The sequence below is a fragment of the Lithobates pipiens genome, unplaced genomic scaffold (genome assembly GCF_037356315.1).
Source record: "Lithobates pipiens isolate NorthernLeopardFrog02 unplaced genomic scaffold, aLitPip1_a1.2 Scaffold_16, whole genome shotgun sequence".
In the NCBI taxonomy this organism is placed as follows: Eukaryota; Metazoa; Chordata; class Amphibia; order Anura; family Ranidae; genus Lithobates; species Lithobates pipiens.
Window position 1 is genome coordinate 244,500,104 of NW_027507748.1, and position 12,781 is coordinate 244,512,884.

The window sequence follows — 12,781 nt, forward strand, 5'->3', positions numbered from 1 at the left end:
CAGATATAGGGCCATTCTAAACTATCGAAGGCTTTGATTACATCTAAAGCCATTATTGCCTTATTGCCATCATTCTCTATAGGTACCTGCATATTAAGATATAGTCTTCTTATGTTTGTGCTTGTAGTTCTGCCCGGGATGAAACCTGTTTGGTCGGGATGTATCAGCCTGGAAATAATTTTATTCAATCTAATGGCTAATACTTTGGCTAATATTTTAGCATCCGCACAGAGAAGGGAAATGGGTCGATAGGACTGTGTTTCCAATGGGTCCTTCCCCTCCTTGTGTAAGACTATTATTGTTGCCTCAGTCATTGAAGTTGGCAATCTCCCCTCTTTTTTTGCCCAGTTAAATACTTTCAGGAGCTCTGGAAGCAATATTTTACTGTAATATTTATAGGTTTCCAAAGGAAGACCATCTGGCCCTGAGGATTTCTTATTGGCCATTGCTGCTACTGCGCACTGGATTTCCTCAATTGTTAATGGGGCTTCCATTATCTCATTCTCCTCCTTTGTTAGGGAAGGCATTTTGATATTCGAAAAGAACCTATCCATATCCTCGCCAACCTCTGTCCCCCGTGAAGAATACAGTTTGGCATAGAATACCCTAAAGGTATCAGTAATCACTGAGCTCTGTGCTGATATTTCTCCTTTCTCAGTCCTTATTACTGGGACAGTGGATGGCGAGGAGTTACTTCTTACAATCTGTGCCAACATCTTTCCTACTTTTTCCCCTTCCCCATATTCCACTTGTTTCTGGAACAGTTTTTTATTCTCTATTTTCCTAATAACCACTGCCTTGTGTTCCCGTTGTTTCTCTAACCATGTTTTTTTTTTCTCTGGGGTGGGGTTTTCTATATAGGCTCTCTCTGCTATTACTAGATCCCTTTCAACCCTATCCTCCCATTCATTAGATGTTTTCTTAACATTCGCTACCTGTTGGATAAGAATACCCCTAAGATAGGCCTTCAATGCATCCCATATTACTCCAATCTCTGCAGACCCGCTGTTAAACTCCACAAACTCTGCCACACTAAACAGCACCCTCTCGGGGTCCCCAATTAGCTCAAACCACACTGGATTCATATTCCATACTCTTGGGGGCTTTATCCCTCCTAGATTTACCGAAACTGTCACTAGCGAGTGATCTGACACCCCTCTAGGTTGATAAACTATTTCCTTTACTACACGGCTTGCCTCCTCATTCCCAAGGACTAAATCTATCCTTGAGAGTGAGGAGTATGAGCTTGAGAAACATGAATATTGTAACTGGTCCGGGTTACGCTTTCTCCATATATCAGACAGGCCCCCCTCCAGCAAAAATCGAGACAGCCGGGTCTCAGCCTCCGTTTGCATATATATTCCTGGTGGAAACCTATCCTGGCTTTTATTTATAACCTCATTAAAGTCTCCCATTACTATAACAGGAATCCCCGATTTGTCCGCTATAAATTCCATCAAATAATATAAAACTTCCATTTTAAATGGGGGAGGAATGTAAACATTTGCAAAAACATACTCCTGATTTTCAATTACACAGTGTAAAAAGATAAACCGCCCTTCTTTATCTATATTGATCTGCCGACAGGAGAACGCCACCTCTCTCCTTACCAACACCGCCACTCCCCTCGAGTAAGAGGTGTGGACTGAATGGTACTGGACTTGAAATTTCCTACTCTGAGTTTTTAATATAGTTTCTTTACTTAGGTGTGTCTCCTGTAGGCAGATCAATCCTACTCCACACTTTTCCAAGGTGTCGAACACTACTGCTCTTTTTACAGAGGCTCCCAGCCCTCGGACATTCCAAGAGCCAATATTCAAAACTCTGGACTGCATAACTCTAGGAAGTGTGGAAAAAGAAAAAAGAAGAGCGAGAAAAGAATAAAACCTGAAGGCTCAAAATTAACATTTAAATTGCTTGAATTCCCTGACGTTGAGCAGAAATAATCCCTACTTCTCCCTCTATAGTTCATGCCGAAGAGGCGAATGCAATGGGGGGATGTAAAAAGAAAAGTGCAATCCCACTTAGTGAGTACTTTAATAAAGCTATACCATCTTTTATACTCCCTAGTGTCTACCCTTCTCAGTCTCCTCTTGTGAGCGTGAGATCCAAACCTTCTATCTACACACACCATTACCCCGTATTTACTCATTACTTTTAAATTAACATCTATGACTGTGCAAATATTACCTATTTCCTTTTCCTGAATTTTGTATGCTTCCATCTTCCCTGTTCCCTCCCCCCTACCCTCTCCATACCTATCTAGGTTACCCCTAGGGGTTTTTACCGTGACCACTACACTCCCACACATACCCTCATGCTCCCCCCTCCCCACTCCTTCTCTCATGCTTCCATCCCCACCCACCTCCCACTCCCCCCCAATACTCAACAACCCCCCCTTTTGACCCTCCCCTTCCTCAAGCATAAATTCTTACTATGTTGTGTGTCATTCTCTGCACCCTGACTTTAGTGTGTCATCTTCCCTTACTTCATTTACAGTGCACCCATTACATCCCCCCTTCGCTAATCTTCCCCTCTCCCGATAAAAGAGGGAGGGGAAAGGAGAAAAAAAAAAAAAAAAAAAAAAAAAAAAAAGAAAAGAAAGGATAAATGAAGTGAAAAGGGGGTCATACACATGCATATATAAAAAAGAAAAACACATCATTTCTTCAATAACTGATCTCCCTTCTCCTGCATCCATGCTTCTACCCTTGCAGGCGTATCAAAAAATAAAGTCTCTCCCAATGCTACTACCCGTAACCTTGACGGATAGAGCAGAGCATATGTAATGTCCAATTTCTGGAGTCTACGCTTGACTTCTATAAACTCCGCTCTGCGCTTCTGCAAATCAGGGGAAAAGTCAGAGTAAAACGAGATTTTAGCGCCCTTGTAGCTGACACTCCCCATCTCCCTGGCCCTCCGAAGCAAAACAACCTTATCCCGGAAGTTCAAAAATTTGATTAGTACAGATCTAGGCTGACCCCCCCGATGCATAATTCTAGGCGGAACTCTATGTGCCCTTTCAATAGCAAATTGTTGGGAGAAAGACTCTCTGCCAAACACTTCAACAAGCCATTTTTCCAGAAACTCAGCTGTGTCAGAGCCTTCACACTTCTCGGGGAGGCCTACCAGTCTTATATTGTCCCTGCGGAGTCTGTTTTCCAATTCATCCAGTTTCCCTTCATATTTGCCCATCTGTATTTTTAAATCCTTGACCTCTTGATTTAATGGATACACCTCATCTTCAATCTGAGAAATTCTACCTTCTGCTGCTGTTAATCTGTCAACCGTTAACTGAAGTTCCTGCCGTATAAAGGCCAGCTCTTCTTTAATACTTCTTGTTTGATCGCATAGCTCCAATAATGATTGTTTGCAAACGTTAACAGCCCCAAGGACCTCCTTCAGCGTCGGCTCTTCTTCACCATTTATTGGGTGTACCAGCATGGGATCTGACTCTGATCTTCCAATTGCACCCGCGTTTTTGTTATTTATTTGTTTTACGCCTGTTTGTGACAGTTGCCCTTGACTCTTTCTGTCCGTTGGAGGTTTTACTAGACTCCCCTGTCCCCCCTTGGTTGGCGTATTATCGGGAGTATGAGCATGGGTATGAGCATGGGCATATTTTTCCAACTTGGCCGCAGCAGCTATCCCAGCTGTTGTTGCAGTGAACTGGGGATCTTTTTCTTTATCTTTTTCTTTGGCGGATCTCAAAGATTGCGCCCCCACATTTTCCTGCCTGGCATGCTCCTCCCCCCTCCTCCTTGCAGACATCGTTCAGATCCGTAAGTGTCCCCGGAAAAAAAAAAAAAAAAAAAAAAAACAATAACGTTTTTTGAAGGGGGGTAATTTCCCTAGGCCAAGGCAAAAAAAAAAAAGGAGGAGAGGTCGGCTTCAGCTACTCCGCAGTCGGTCCAGAACTTTAAACATGAGTGGATTTGATTTGAACTAATTTCTTAAAGGGAAAGCAGCAGCAGGAGCTATTTTTCCAGTATATGTATTTGTATATTTCTTTCTTACTGCAACACTTTCCCCAAGGATAATACAGCGTTCACAACAACTCCCCTCTTATTTCTCCTTTAAATCAACTCAAACGGGGCAATGATGGGGGGGATCTGGCTTGAAATAAAACGTCTCTCCACAGTCACTGCATAACAATATATAATATATCTATGCCTTTAAATTTCTTCGCTGGGTTTAGCTGGCTTTTACCTGGAAGTGGCTGTGCCTCCTCCCCAGTCTCAGTGATGTGGCTCCTCTCTCGAGCGGATCTCACGGGATTTCACCTCCAGGGGCTGAGCTGAGAGATCTCCCCTCCGTTCACCCTCCTCCACACACCGCCGGTGCTCAAAAGATCCCACCGCTCCGCCACACTCTGCCTCTCCCGACCGTCAGCAACCACTGCTGGGCACCACAGGTCTCCCCAGCACACCGAGCCAGAGCCTTCTCCGTTAGGGAGATCAAACGGGGATGTCACAGGCGCAGCAGATACCAGCTCCCGTCAGCGTGCAGTGAGAGCACACATCTCTCTCACACTCACTCCTCACACACCGCCGCCATCACCATCCGGTCACGCCCCCCCTTGTTTTTACTTTTTTCATAAATAAATGTATAGATATACTGCGCAATGATTGCTGTTCATTTTTTATGATGGTGAACATTGTTTAATACCTGTAAGCTGGGAGCAGTATAGACCCTGAGTGAATTGGTAAATTGGGAGCAGCATAGACCCTGAGTGGATCGGTTATCCCTATCAATGAACCAAAGGTGCTTCACAATAATATCTGGTGAGTGCCCAATTCTTATGGTGTTGGTGTTGTCACTGGATTGCTGGATGTGAAACGCACAGAATCACGGATATAAGAAGCTGGACTTTTTTCACAGCAGACAATTTGAAAGAAGGGTTTATCTATATGTTGGTTTGCAGATACTAACTTAAACATTGAACATTTTCTGTATAAATAGCGACAATAGTTGCATGTGAAATATAGACACCAGTGGATTACTTAGATACATGCATGTATAAATACAGTATTATATTTATTTATTTTTAACGGTGGTGTATGTATATATGTGTGTGTGTGTGTGTGTGTGTGTGTGTGTGTGTGTGTGTGTGTGTGTGTGTGTGTGTGTGTGTGTGTGTGTGTATTATCATTTTCTTTTTCTCAGTGTTTTTTTTAGAGTGAGATTTTTTACATAGTGGTGTATTGTTTGTGTATAACATTATAAAGTATAAAAGTTAGCGGAGCCAGCATATAATCCTTCTCTTCTTTTTTTTTTTTCTTCAGGTTTTCGGTTTAAGTGGAACCACATTTGACTGCAGCAAACTGATTTTTTTAGTAGGGGTGTATCACAATATTTAGCAATTTTAGATATAATTTTTTTTTTTGTGCCGGTAGACACATATTTGAGTTTGTAACAAGCTCACATCAAACATTTGTTGTCGGAAAATTCCAACCGTGTGTACGCGGCATTATTCTTCTTGATTTATTCAGTGATATTTAGTGGTTCTTTGTGTGTCAGTGTAATATTACCCTCACATTTTTGGGAATAACATTTTGATAAATGATGTTGGTACACATATCACATTTTTTGGGCTCAAATTATAAATTTTTTGTAAATTATAAAAAGCATTTTAAATTTGCATCAGCAATGGTATTGTTTGTGCTTTGTAACGACACCTGTGTGAGTTTGGGTAAAGATTGTTGTGAGATGAAGAGCCCATTCACACAGGGGCAACTCCTGATCCGACTTCAGGTCGCCCCTAGTCGCCTCAGGTCGCCTCAGGTCGGACAACATTTAAAAAGCAATGTAAGTGAATGAGAGCCGTCTTAATGCACACTACTGAAGTCGCTCCGACTTCAGAAAAGGTTCCTGTACTACTTCTATCCGACTTGTAGGCGATCGGTACCCATTGATTTCAATGGAGATCGCTTCCAAGTCGGATCTCCGTCTATACGGAGGCGACTTTGACAGAATTATCAGCTCTCAAGAGGGAACTCCACGGCAAATTTCTGAAAAAAATTTGGCGTGGGTTCCCCCTCCGAGAGCATACCAGGCCCTTAGGTCTGGTATGGATTCCAAGGGGAACCCCCTACGCCGATAAAACGGCGTGGGGGTCCCCCCCAGATCCACACCAGACCCTTATCCGAGCACGCTACCCGGCCGGCCAGGAAAGGGGGTGGGGACGAGCGGGCGGCCCCCCCCTCCTGAGCCGTACCAGGCCGCGTGCCCTCAACATGGGGGGGTGCCTTGGGGGAGGGGGGGCGTGCGGCCCCCCCACCCCAAAGCACCTTGTCCCCATGTCGATGAGGACAAGGGCCTCTTCCCGACAACCCTGGCCGTCGGGGTCTGCGGGCGGGGGGCTTATCGGAATCCGGGAGCCCCCTTTAATAAGGGGGCCCCCGGATACCGGCCCCCCACCCTATGTGAATGAGTATGGGGTACAATGTACCCCTACCCATTCACCTGTGGAAAAAAAGTACAAAAAAAAAACACAACACAGGGAAAAAATATTTTATTGCACAGCTCCGGGGGTCTTCCGTCTTCGGGGGTCTTCTCGCTGGACTCCTCCGCTATCTTCTTGTAGCTCTTTTGCTAGCGGAGGAGTCCGGCTTTCTTCCTCCCCGCCGCCGGCCTCTTCTCCCGACTTCGGGGGTCTTGTCCCCCTCTTCGGTTCTTCTGCCGGGCCACCGCGCCTTCTTATAGCTCTTTTGCAGGCGGTGGCCCGGTCTTCTGTCGCCGACGCCGCCGCCGCCGCCTTCCGTTCTTCTTCTTCTTCTTCTCCAGGAGATGTTGACTCGACGAGCTCTCCGGCCACAATGCCAGGGACGCGCTCCGCTGCCACTTATATAGGGACAATGGGGCGGTGTCACATGGGTTGATGTCACATGGGTTGGTCACATGGGTTGATGTCACATGGTGACCCCGCCCCCTTACCATGTGACATCAACCCATGTGACCAACCCATGTGACATCAACCCATGTGACACCGCCCCATTGTCCCTATATAAGTGGCAGCGGAGCGCGTCCCTGGCATTGTGGCCGGAGAGATCGTCGTGTCAACATCTCCTGGAGAAGAAGAAGAAGAAGAACGGAAGGCGGCGGCGGCAGCGGCGGCGACAGAAGACCGGGCCACCGCCTGCAAAAGAGCTATAAGAAGGCGCGGTGGCCCGGCAGAAGAACCGAAGAGGGGGACAAGACCCCCGAAGTCGGGAGAAGAGGCCGGCGGCGGGGAGGAAGAAAGCCGGACTCCTCCGCTAGCAAAAGAGCTACAAGAAGATAGCGGAGGAGTCCGGCGAGAAGACCCCCGAAGACGGAAGACCCCCGGAGCTGTGCAATAAAATATTTTTTCCCTGTGTTGTGTTTTTTTTTGTACTTTTTTTCCACAGGTGAATGGGTAGGGGTACATTGTACCCCATACTCATTCACATAGGGTGGGGGGCCGGTATCCGGGGGCCCCCTTATTAAAGGGGGCTCCCGGATTCCGATAAGCCCCCCGCCCGCAGACCCCGACAACCAACGGCCAGGGTTGTCGGGAAGAGGCCCTTGTCCTCATCGACATGGGGACAAGGTGCTTTGGGGTGGGGGGGCCGCACGCCCCCCCTCCCCCAAGGCACCCCCCCATGTTGAGGGCACGCGGCCTGGTACGGCTCAGGAGGGGGGGGGCGCCCGCTCGTCCCCACCCCCTTTCCTGGCCGGCCGGGTAGCGTGCTCGGATAGGGGTCTGGTGTGGATCTGGGGGGGACCCCCACGCCGTTTTTTCGGCGTAGGGGGTTCCCCTTGGAATCCATACCAGACCTAAGGGCCTGGTATGCTCTCGGAGGGGGAACCCACGCCAAAATTTTTTCAGAAATTTGCCGTGGAGTTCCCCCTTGAGCTCATTCTCTGCTTGGCCTCGGCAAAAGTTGCCTGGCCTGGGGCGACTTGTAAGTCGTCCCAAGTCGCGCTTGAAGTCATCACAAGTCGTTTTGAAGTCGTCCCAAGTCGCGCTGTGATCTTAAACTCAAGTCGTGTCCAAGTTGCCTGACTCAAGTCGCCTACAAGTCGTGTTGCCCCTGTGTGAATGGGCTCTAACAAGTGAAAGTGACAGAGGAAAATATATTTTACAAAAACATCAAACCATTCCACATTCTAACATTCTTAAAAACAAAATATAAATATTATTTAAAGTAGAAGCAACAATGTTGCAAAGGAAAATTTATTTTTTATATTTCTATTTGTATAATAGCGCTGATTTTCACTTCCAAAGAATGCTCTTTAACTCAGTGCTCATTTTCGTATTTACTATAGCGCCCTGTAAAAAAGACACTGGAGCTAAAATGAGAGCTATTTGCAGGTCTGAGCATGCTCAGTTGTGTTGGAACCTAGTTGTACAAAAATGGGGAATTTATCTCTTCACAGACTTTTAAAGATATTTCAGTTTGAAATCACTTTTTCACACAGTTTAAAAGCAGGTTATCTTTAAATAGTACTAAAATATACAATATATTATTAACCACTACAATACAGGGCACTTTCACCCCCTTCCTTCCCAGCCCAATTTTCAGCTTTCATCGCTCTCGCACTTTCAATGACAATTGTGCGGTCATGCTACACTGTACCCAAATAAATTTTTTTATCATTTTGTTCGCACAAATAGAGCTTTATTTTGGTGGTATTTATTCACGACTCCGTTTGGATTTTTTGTGATATAAGCGCAAAAAAAGCGGAAATTTGGAAAAAAAAACAATATTTTCTTTTTTCTATTTTAAAAGAAATCCAATAAAAATCTAATTTTGTCATAAATTTAAGCCAAAATGTATTCTGCTACATGTTTTTGGTAAAAAAAATTCAGTTAAGTGTATAATAATTGGTTTGTGTGATCACGGACATATGTACGCAAATGATCATGTACATACTGTATGTGTGCACGGGCACGATCCCCCTCCTTCTGAAGGACGTTCCTGAACATCCTATCAGAAGTAGAGAGCTCCCACCCGGCCGTATAAGTACATTGGCCGGGTGGGAAGAGGTAATTATATCATGCTCTAAACAATATTTCCATGTGCAATTCTCCAGGTTTTAGCAGAGTAAGGGTTTGGGCGCCATTTGGTTTCAGGGAACTATAGCAAATTTCGATTTTGGGAGTATTTTCTCACTAGCGCTATAATGAATAACGTTTTAGCACTAATTAGTGCTAATTCGCAGTAATTAACAGTAATTAGCACTGCTAGTAAATGACCCCCTATATAATCCATTTAGAAAAAAACATGTACAGCTGTTAAAAATCTCCATAGCTCATAAATGCATCCTTATAAAAGGAATGTGAATATTTTTAACCAATCAAAAAAATAAAATAAAATGATCATGGCTGACATGTTGCACTACACATTCTGAAACATATGGGAAGGTATCCAGTTTGTTGCAATGTGTTTAACTAGATTGTGGAATGGCAGTTACAGCTTTGCTTTGAATGCAGTTTTGCTTTCAAGTAGTGATAAGCTTTAGGGTCAAGTCAGCCACTAGTTCATTTGTAGTTTGATAAAATGGTTAACGATTGCGATTGTTAGATGCTATAGCAACCAATTCCTAATCATGCACTTCATGACCCTTGAACTGTGATCAGGTGGCTTAGAGGGGCCAATCATGAGTTGTTTTTGTTTTTTTGTTACTCAATACTCATAGACTGTTGGTAAAGTTAGGTGCTGATGCCGATTGCTGAAAATGTCAATCGTTTATTTACATGGAGTTACAAGGACCAGGGCCAGATTAACGTAGGAGCTATTGGTGCCCCTACCTTAATATAGGCCCAGGAGGGTTGGATTGACCATTAGGGCACTGACATTGCCCTACTGATGCCGTCCACTGCCAAAAACCGAGCCCTAAATGCATTTTGAAAAAAATAAAATAAAACATGAAATTGTAAAATTATTAAAATTTTTAATATAAATATATAAAAAAAACTGCTGGCATCGTCCACTGCCCTGCTGACATTATCCACTGCCCCCCCCCCCCCCCCCCCTTCAACAACAAAATCATTGTGGGGAAAAAATAGTAAAATTGTAAAAATAAATAAAAAAACAAAACAAAAATAAGAATGTAAACAAAATATTGCAATAAGTAATGGAAAAAAAGTAAAAAAAAATATATAATTTGGGCTCATTCACACTGGTTTTCTTGCACATACAGTTTGAATGAGCAGTTTGTTTAAAATACCTATTTTGTTTTAATAAAAAAAGTTTGCGTTTTAATTTGATATATTAACCATAAGAACAGCCCTCCAAAATCCTCAGGACTAGGCCCATGTTGCTTTTAATCTGACCCTGGCAAGGACAGTCAAATACTGGTGGTTATTGCTGAAATCTTTTATCTTTATACTAAGCCACAGACACACAGTTTGTACAGTGTACTATAGCCTATCGGAAAGAGATTTTTGAGCGGTCAAGAGAAAATTTCATAAAAAGTATATCTATATTGCCATTAAGTCACTGACACACTAACAGTATGTTATATAGTGGTAATGCAGATCAGGGAGAGGTTTTGTTTCCAGGGTTAGTTTGGATGTTGAGGGTCATTGCTGAAAACATCTATATTTACATTTACAGTCACAGGCAACAGGGTTGCTTTGCTAAAGGCAAATTGGATGTTCCCTTTGTGGAATCTGTGAATTCCACAATTGCTGACGTCTATCATCCAATTATACTTGAGCAAAAATATTGTTTTATTACTTGCATACAATTGGTCATACAATTGGTCATTCTTTGAAAACGAATTTTTCCCCATCTACAAAACTGGGGGAAATTCAGATTTGGAATCTGGTTATCTAAAAACCTCTTTTGCTTATCATTTGTAATGCAGAAGAGGCATTCCTACACAAACTTTAAAATGTGAAATTATTCACAATGTTTTAGTGTGTTACAGTTGGATTTTAGTCTAATGCTCTGTACACATGGTTGGAAATTCCGATGGAAAGGGTCCGATCTAGCCTCTACATAGTCCCGTCGTATGCAACGACCGTCACCTCATTCCGAAAGATCGGATTTTCCGCTAACTTTGTCTGACCATGTGTATGCAACAACAGTTTCGAACAAAATCCGTCAGAAAAAATCGGAAGGATTTTGTGGTCGGAATGTCCGACCGTGTTTACAGGGCATAAGGCTAGGTTCACACTGATGCAATGCAAGTTGAATCAGTTTTGCAGTGCAATTTGAAGGAGCAGCTGCTGTGCGAGTTGATGTGGTTTAGATGCATGTCGCTTTCTCTCTCTTGTCAGGAACACAGAAAAAACTTCCAGAAAACATACTGGAAATATGTTATCTTAGGACATATAAGCGTTTTAAATGCAGTTACTATTGAAGTCTATAGAGCTAGAAATTGCACCGCTCCAAACTTGAACAGGACCCTTTTTATAATTGCATTGGATTCAAACTGCAAATATGTGAATAGCCTCCTTAGAAAATCATGTAGTTTCACTTGTCATGCAATGCCATGCATTTTGGAATGCATCAGAAATCACATCAGCTAAAGATGGGAAATATCAACTGGCTCTATTAAGTATTGTTGTTTTCTGATTGCCATTTTATTTCCTTACACGATATTAAAATCAAACTACCAGGTGATTAAGTGGGCAATTATGTACACTACTGCTTGAGACAAAATTGCTAGATAATGGTTCTAAATAACTTTGGGTACCAAAATCAATTCCTGTCCATGTGACAATATATTTTTGTAATAGCACAAATATTATCATGTCCCCATGATTACCTTTCTATATTATTCCTTATTAAAGGTTATAAACTACAGATTTGCTTTTATGTTTATTACTGTATAAACAATTTTTTTCTTGCCTGGAATCAACCTCAGGTTGTGCTCCTACTACTATTTTAGTAAATCCCCATAGAATAAAATGTTGTATTATTTTCTTACCTTTTGAGTGCATCACAAGATAGGAGAATAGTCAATAACAGTGCACGCATGATGAAGATAGTCACAGGGCTTCTTGCTTCACTGTAGTCTTGTGTTCTTGAATCACGTTTAACTATTTTATCTAACTACAGTCTATTTTGTTCTTTTTATATCTACCATCAATAATTTCACATGCTCTATCTGATATTATTATTATTATTTTTTTTTTTTTATTAAACCTTTCTGTATATTTAATCTTACTCTTTATCTTATCCTTAAGTAAATGCTTTACTGCCTCTGACGTTCATTTTTATTTATCTTAAGCTTTCTTTCTTTCTCTTTGACTTTTACTACTTGCTCTGTTTATATATAGCTGTCTGGAGTTAGCCAGGTTGGTAGGATCTGGACTTTTCTAGTCTTCTCTGAATACAAAATAGTTTAGATCTTAGTTTAACCTTTGTCGTTGTAACATAATATACATCAAATGACAACACTCATGGGAAAGCACTTAAAAAATAAATAAAACATTTTAGGAAACAGGGGAGGCAGCAGGAAACGGGAAAGGTCAGACATAACATGGGAACAATATCTATCATTAAAATCTTCAAAATATCACTCCAAAAAAGTAATGGAGCATATTAATAGATGTATTAATTGTATAACTTCATCACAAAGGAATAGTTGTATTCTGTTTCACAGATTCTTGAGATAGCAGTAGCAACATAGAATCATATATAGTTTTCTATTCTTCATTTATAAAGTAGCAGAGAATATTTGTACAAATGCTATATGATTTAAACATATTTTGATATTTACTGAAACATCACGTACACTGTTTGCCCCTATTTATCATGAGCTGAGCGCAACAACTTTTTCTATGTACACAAAAGGCCTATTT

At 42.4% G+C, this 12,781-nt stretch overlaps 1 protein-coding gene across 2 annotated transcripts in view; it reads right to left on the reverse strand.

Moving 5' to 3' along the window:
* REN (renin) overlaps nucleotides 1-12,125 on the reverse strand; it is a 1,244,704-nt gene extending 1,232,579 nt beyond the window's left edge. For both annotated transcript variants that reach the window (XM_077481235.1, XM_077481236.1), the window contains exon 1: nucleotides 11,905-12,125. In XM_077481235.1, coding sequence (XP_077337361.1) covers nucleotides 11,905-11,954 — 50 coding nt within the window. In that variant the 5' untranslated portion in view covers nucleotides 11,955-12,125. The remainder of the gene's footprint in view (nucleotides 1-11,904) is intronic.
* Nucleotides 12,126-12,781: the final 656 nt, after the last annotated feature.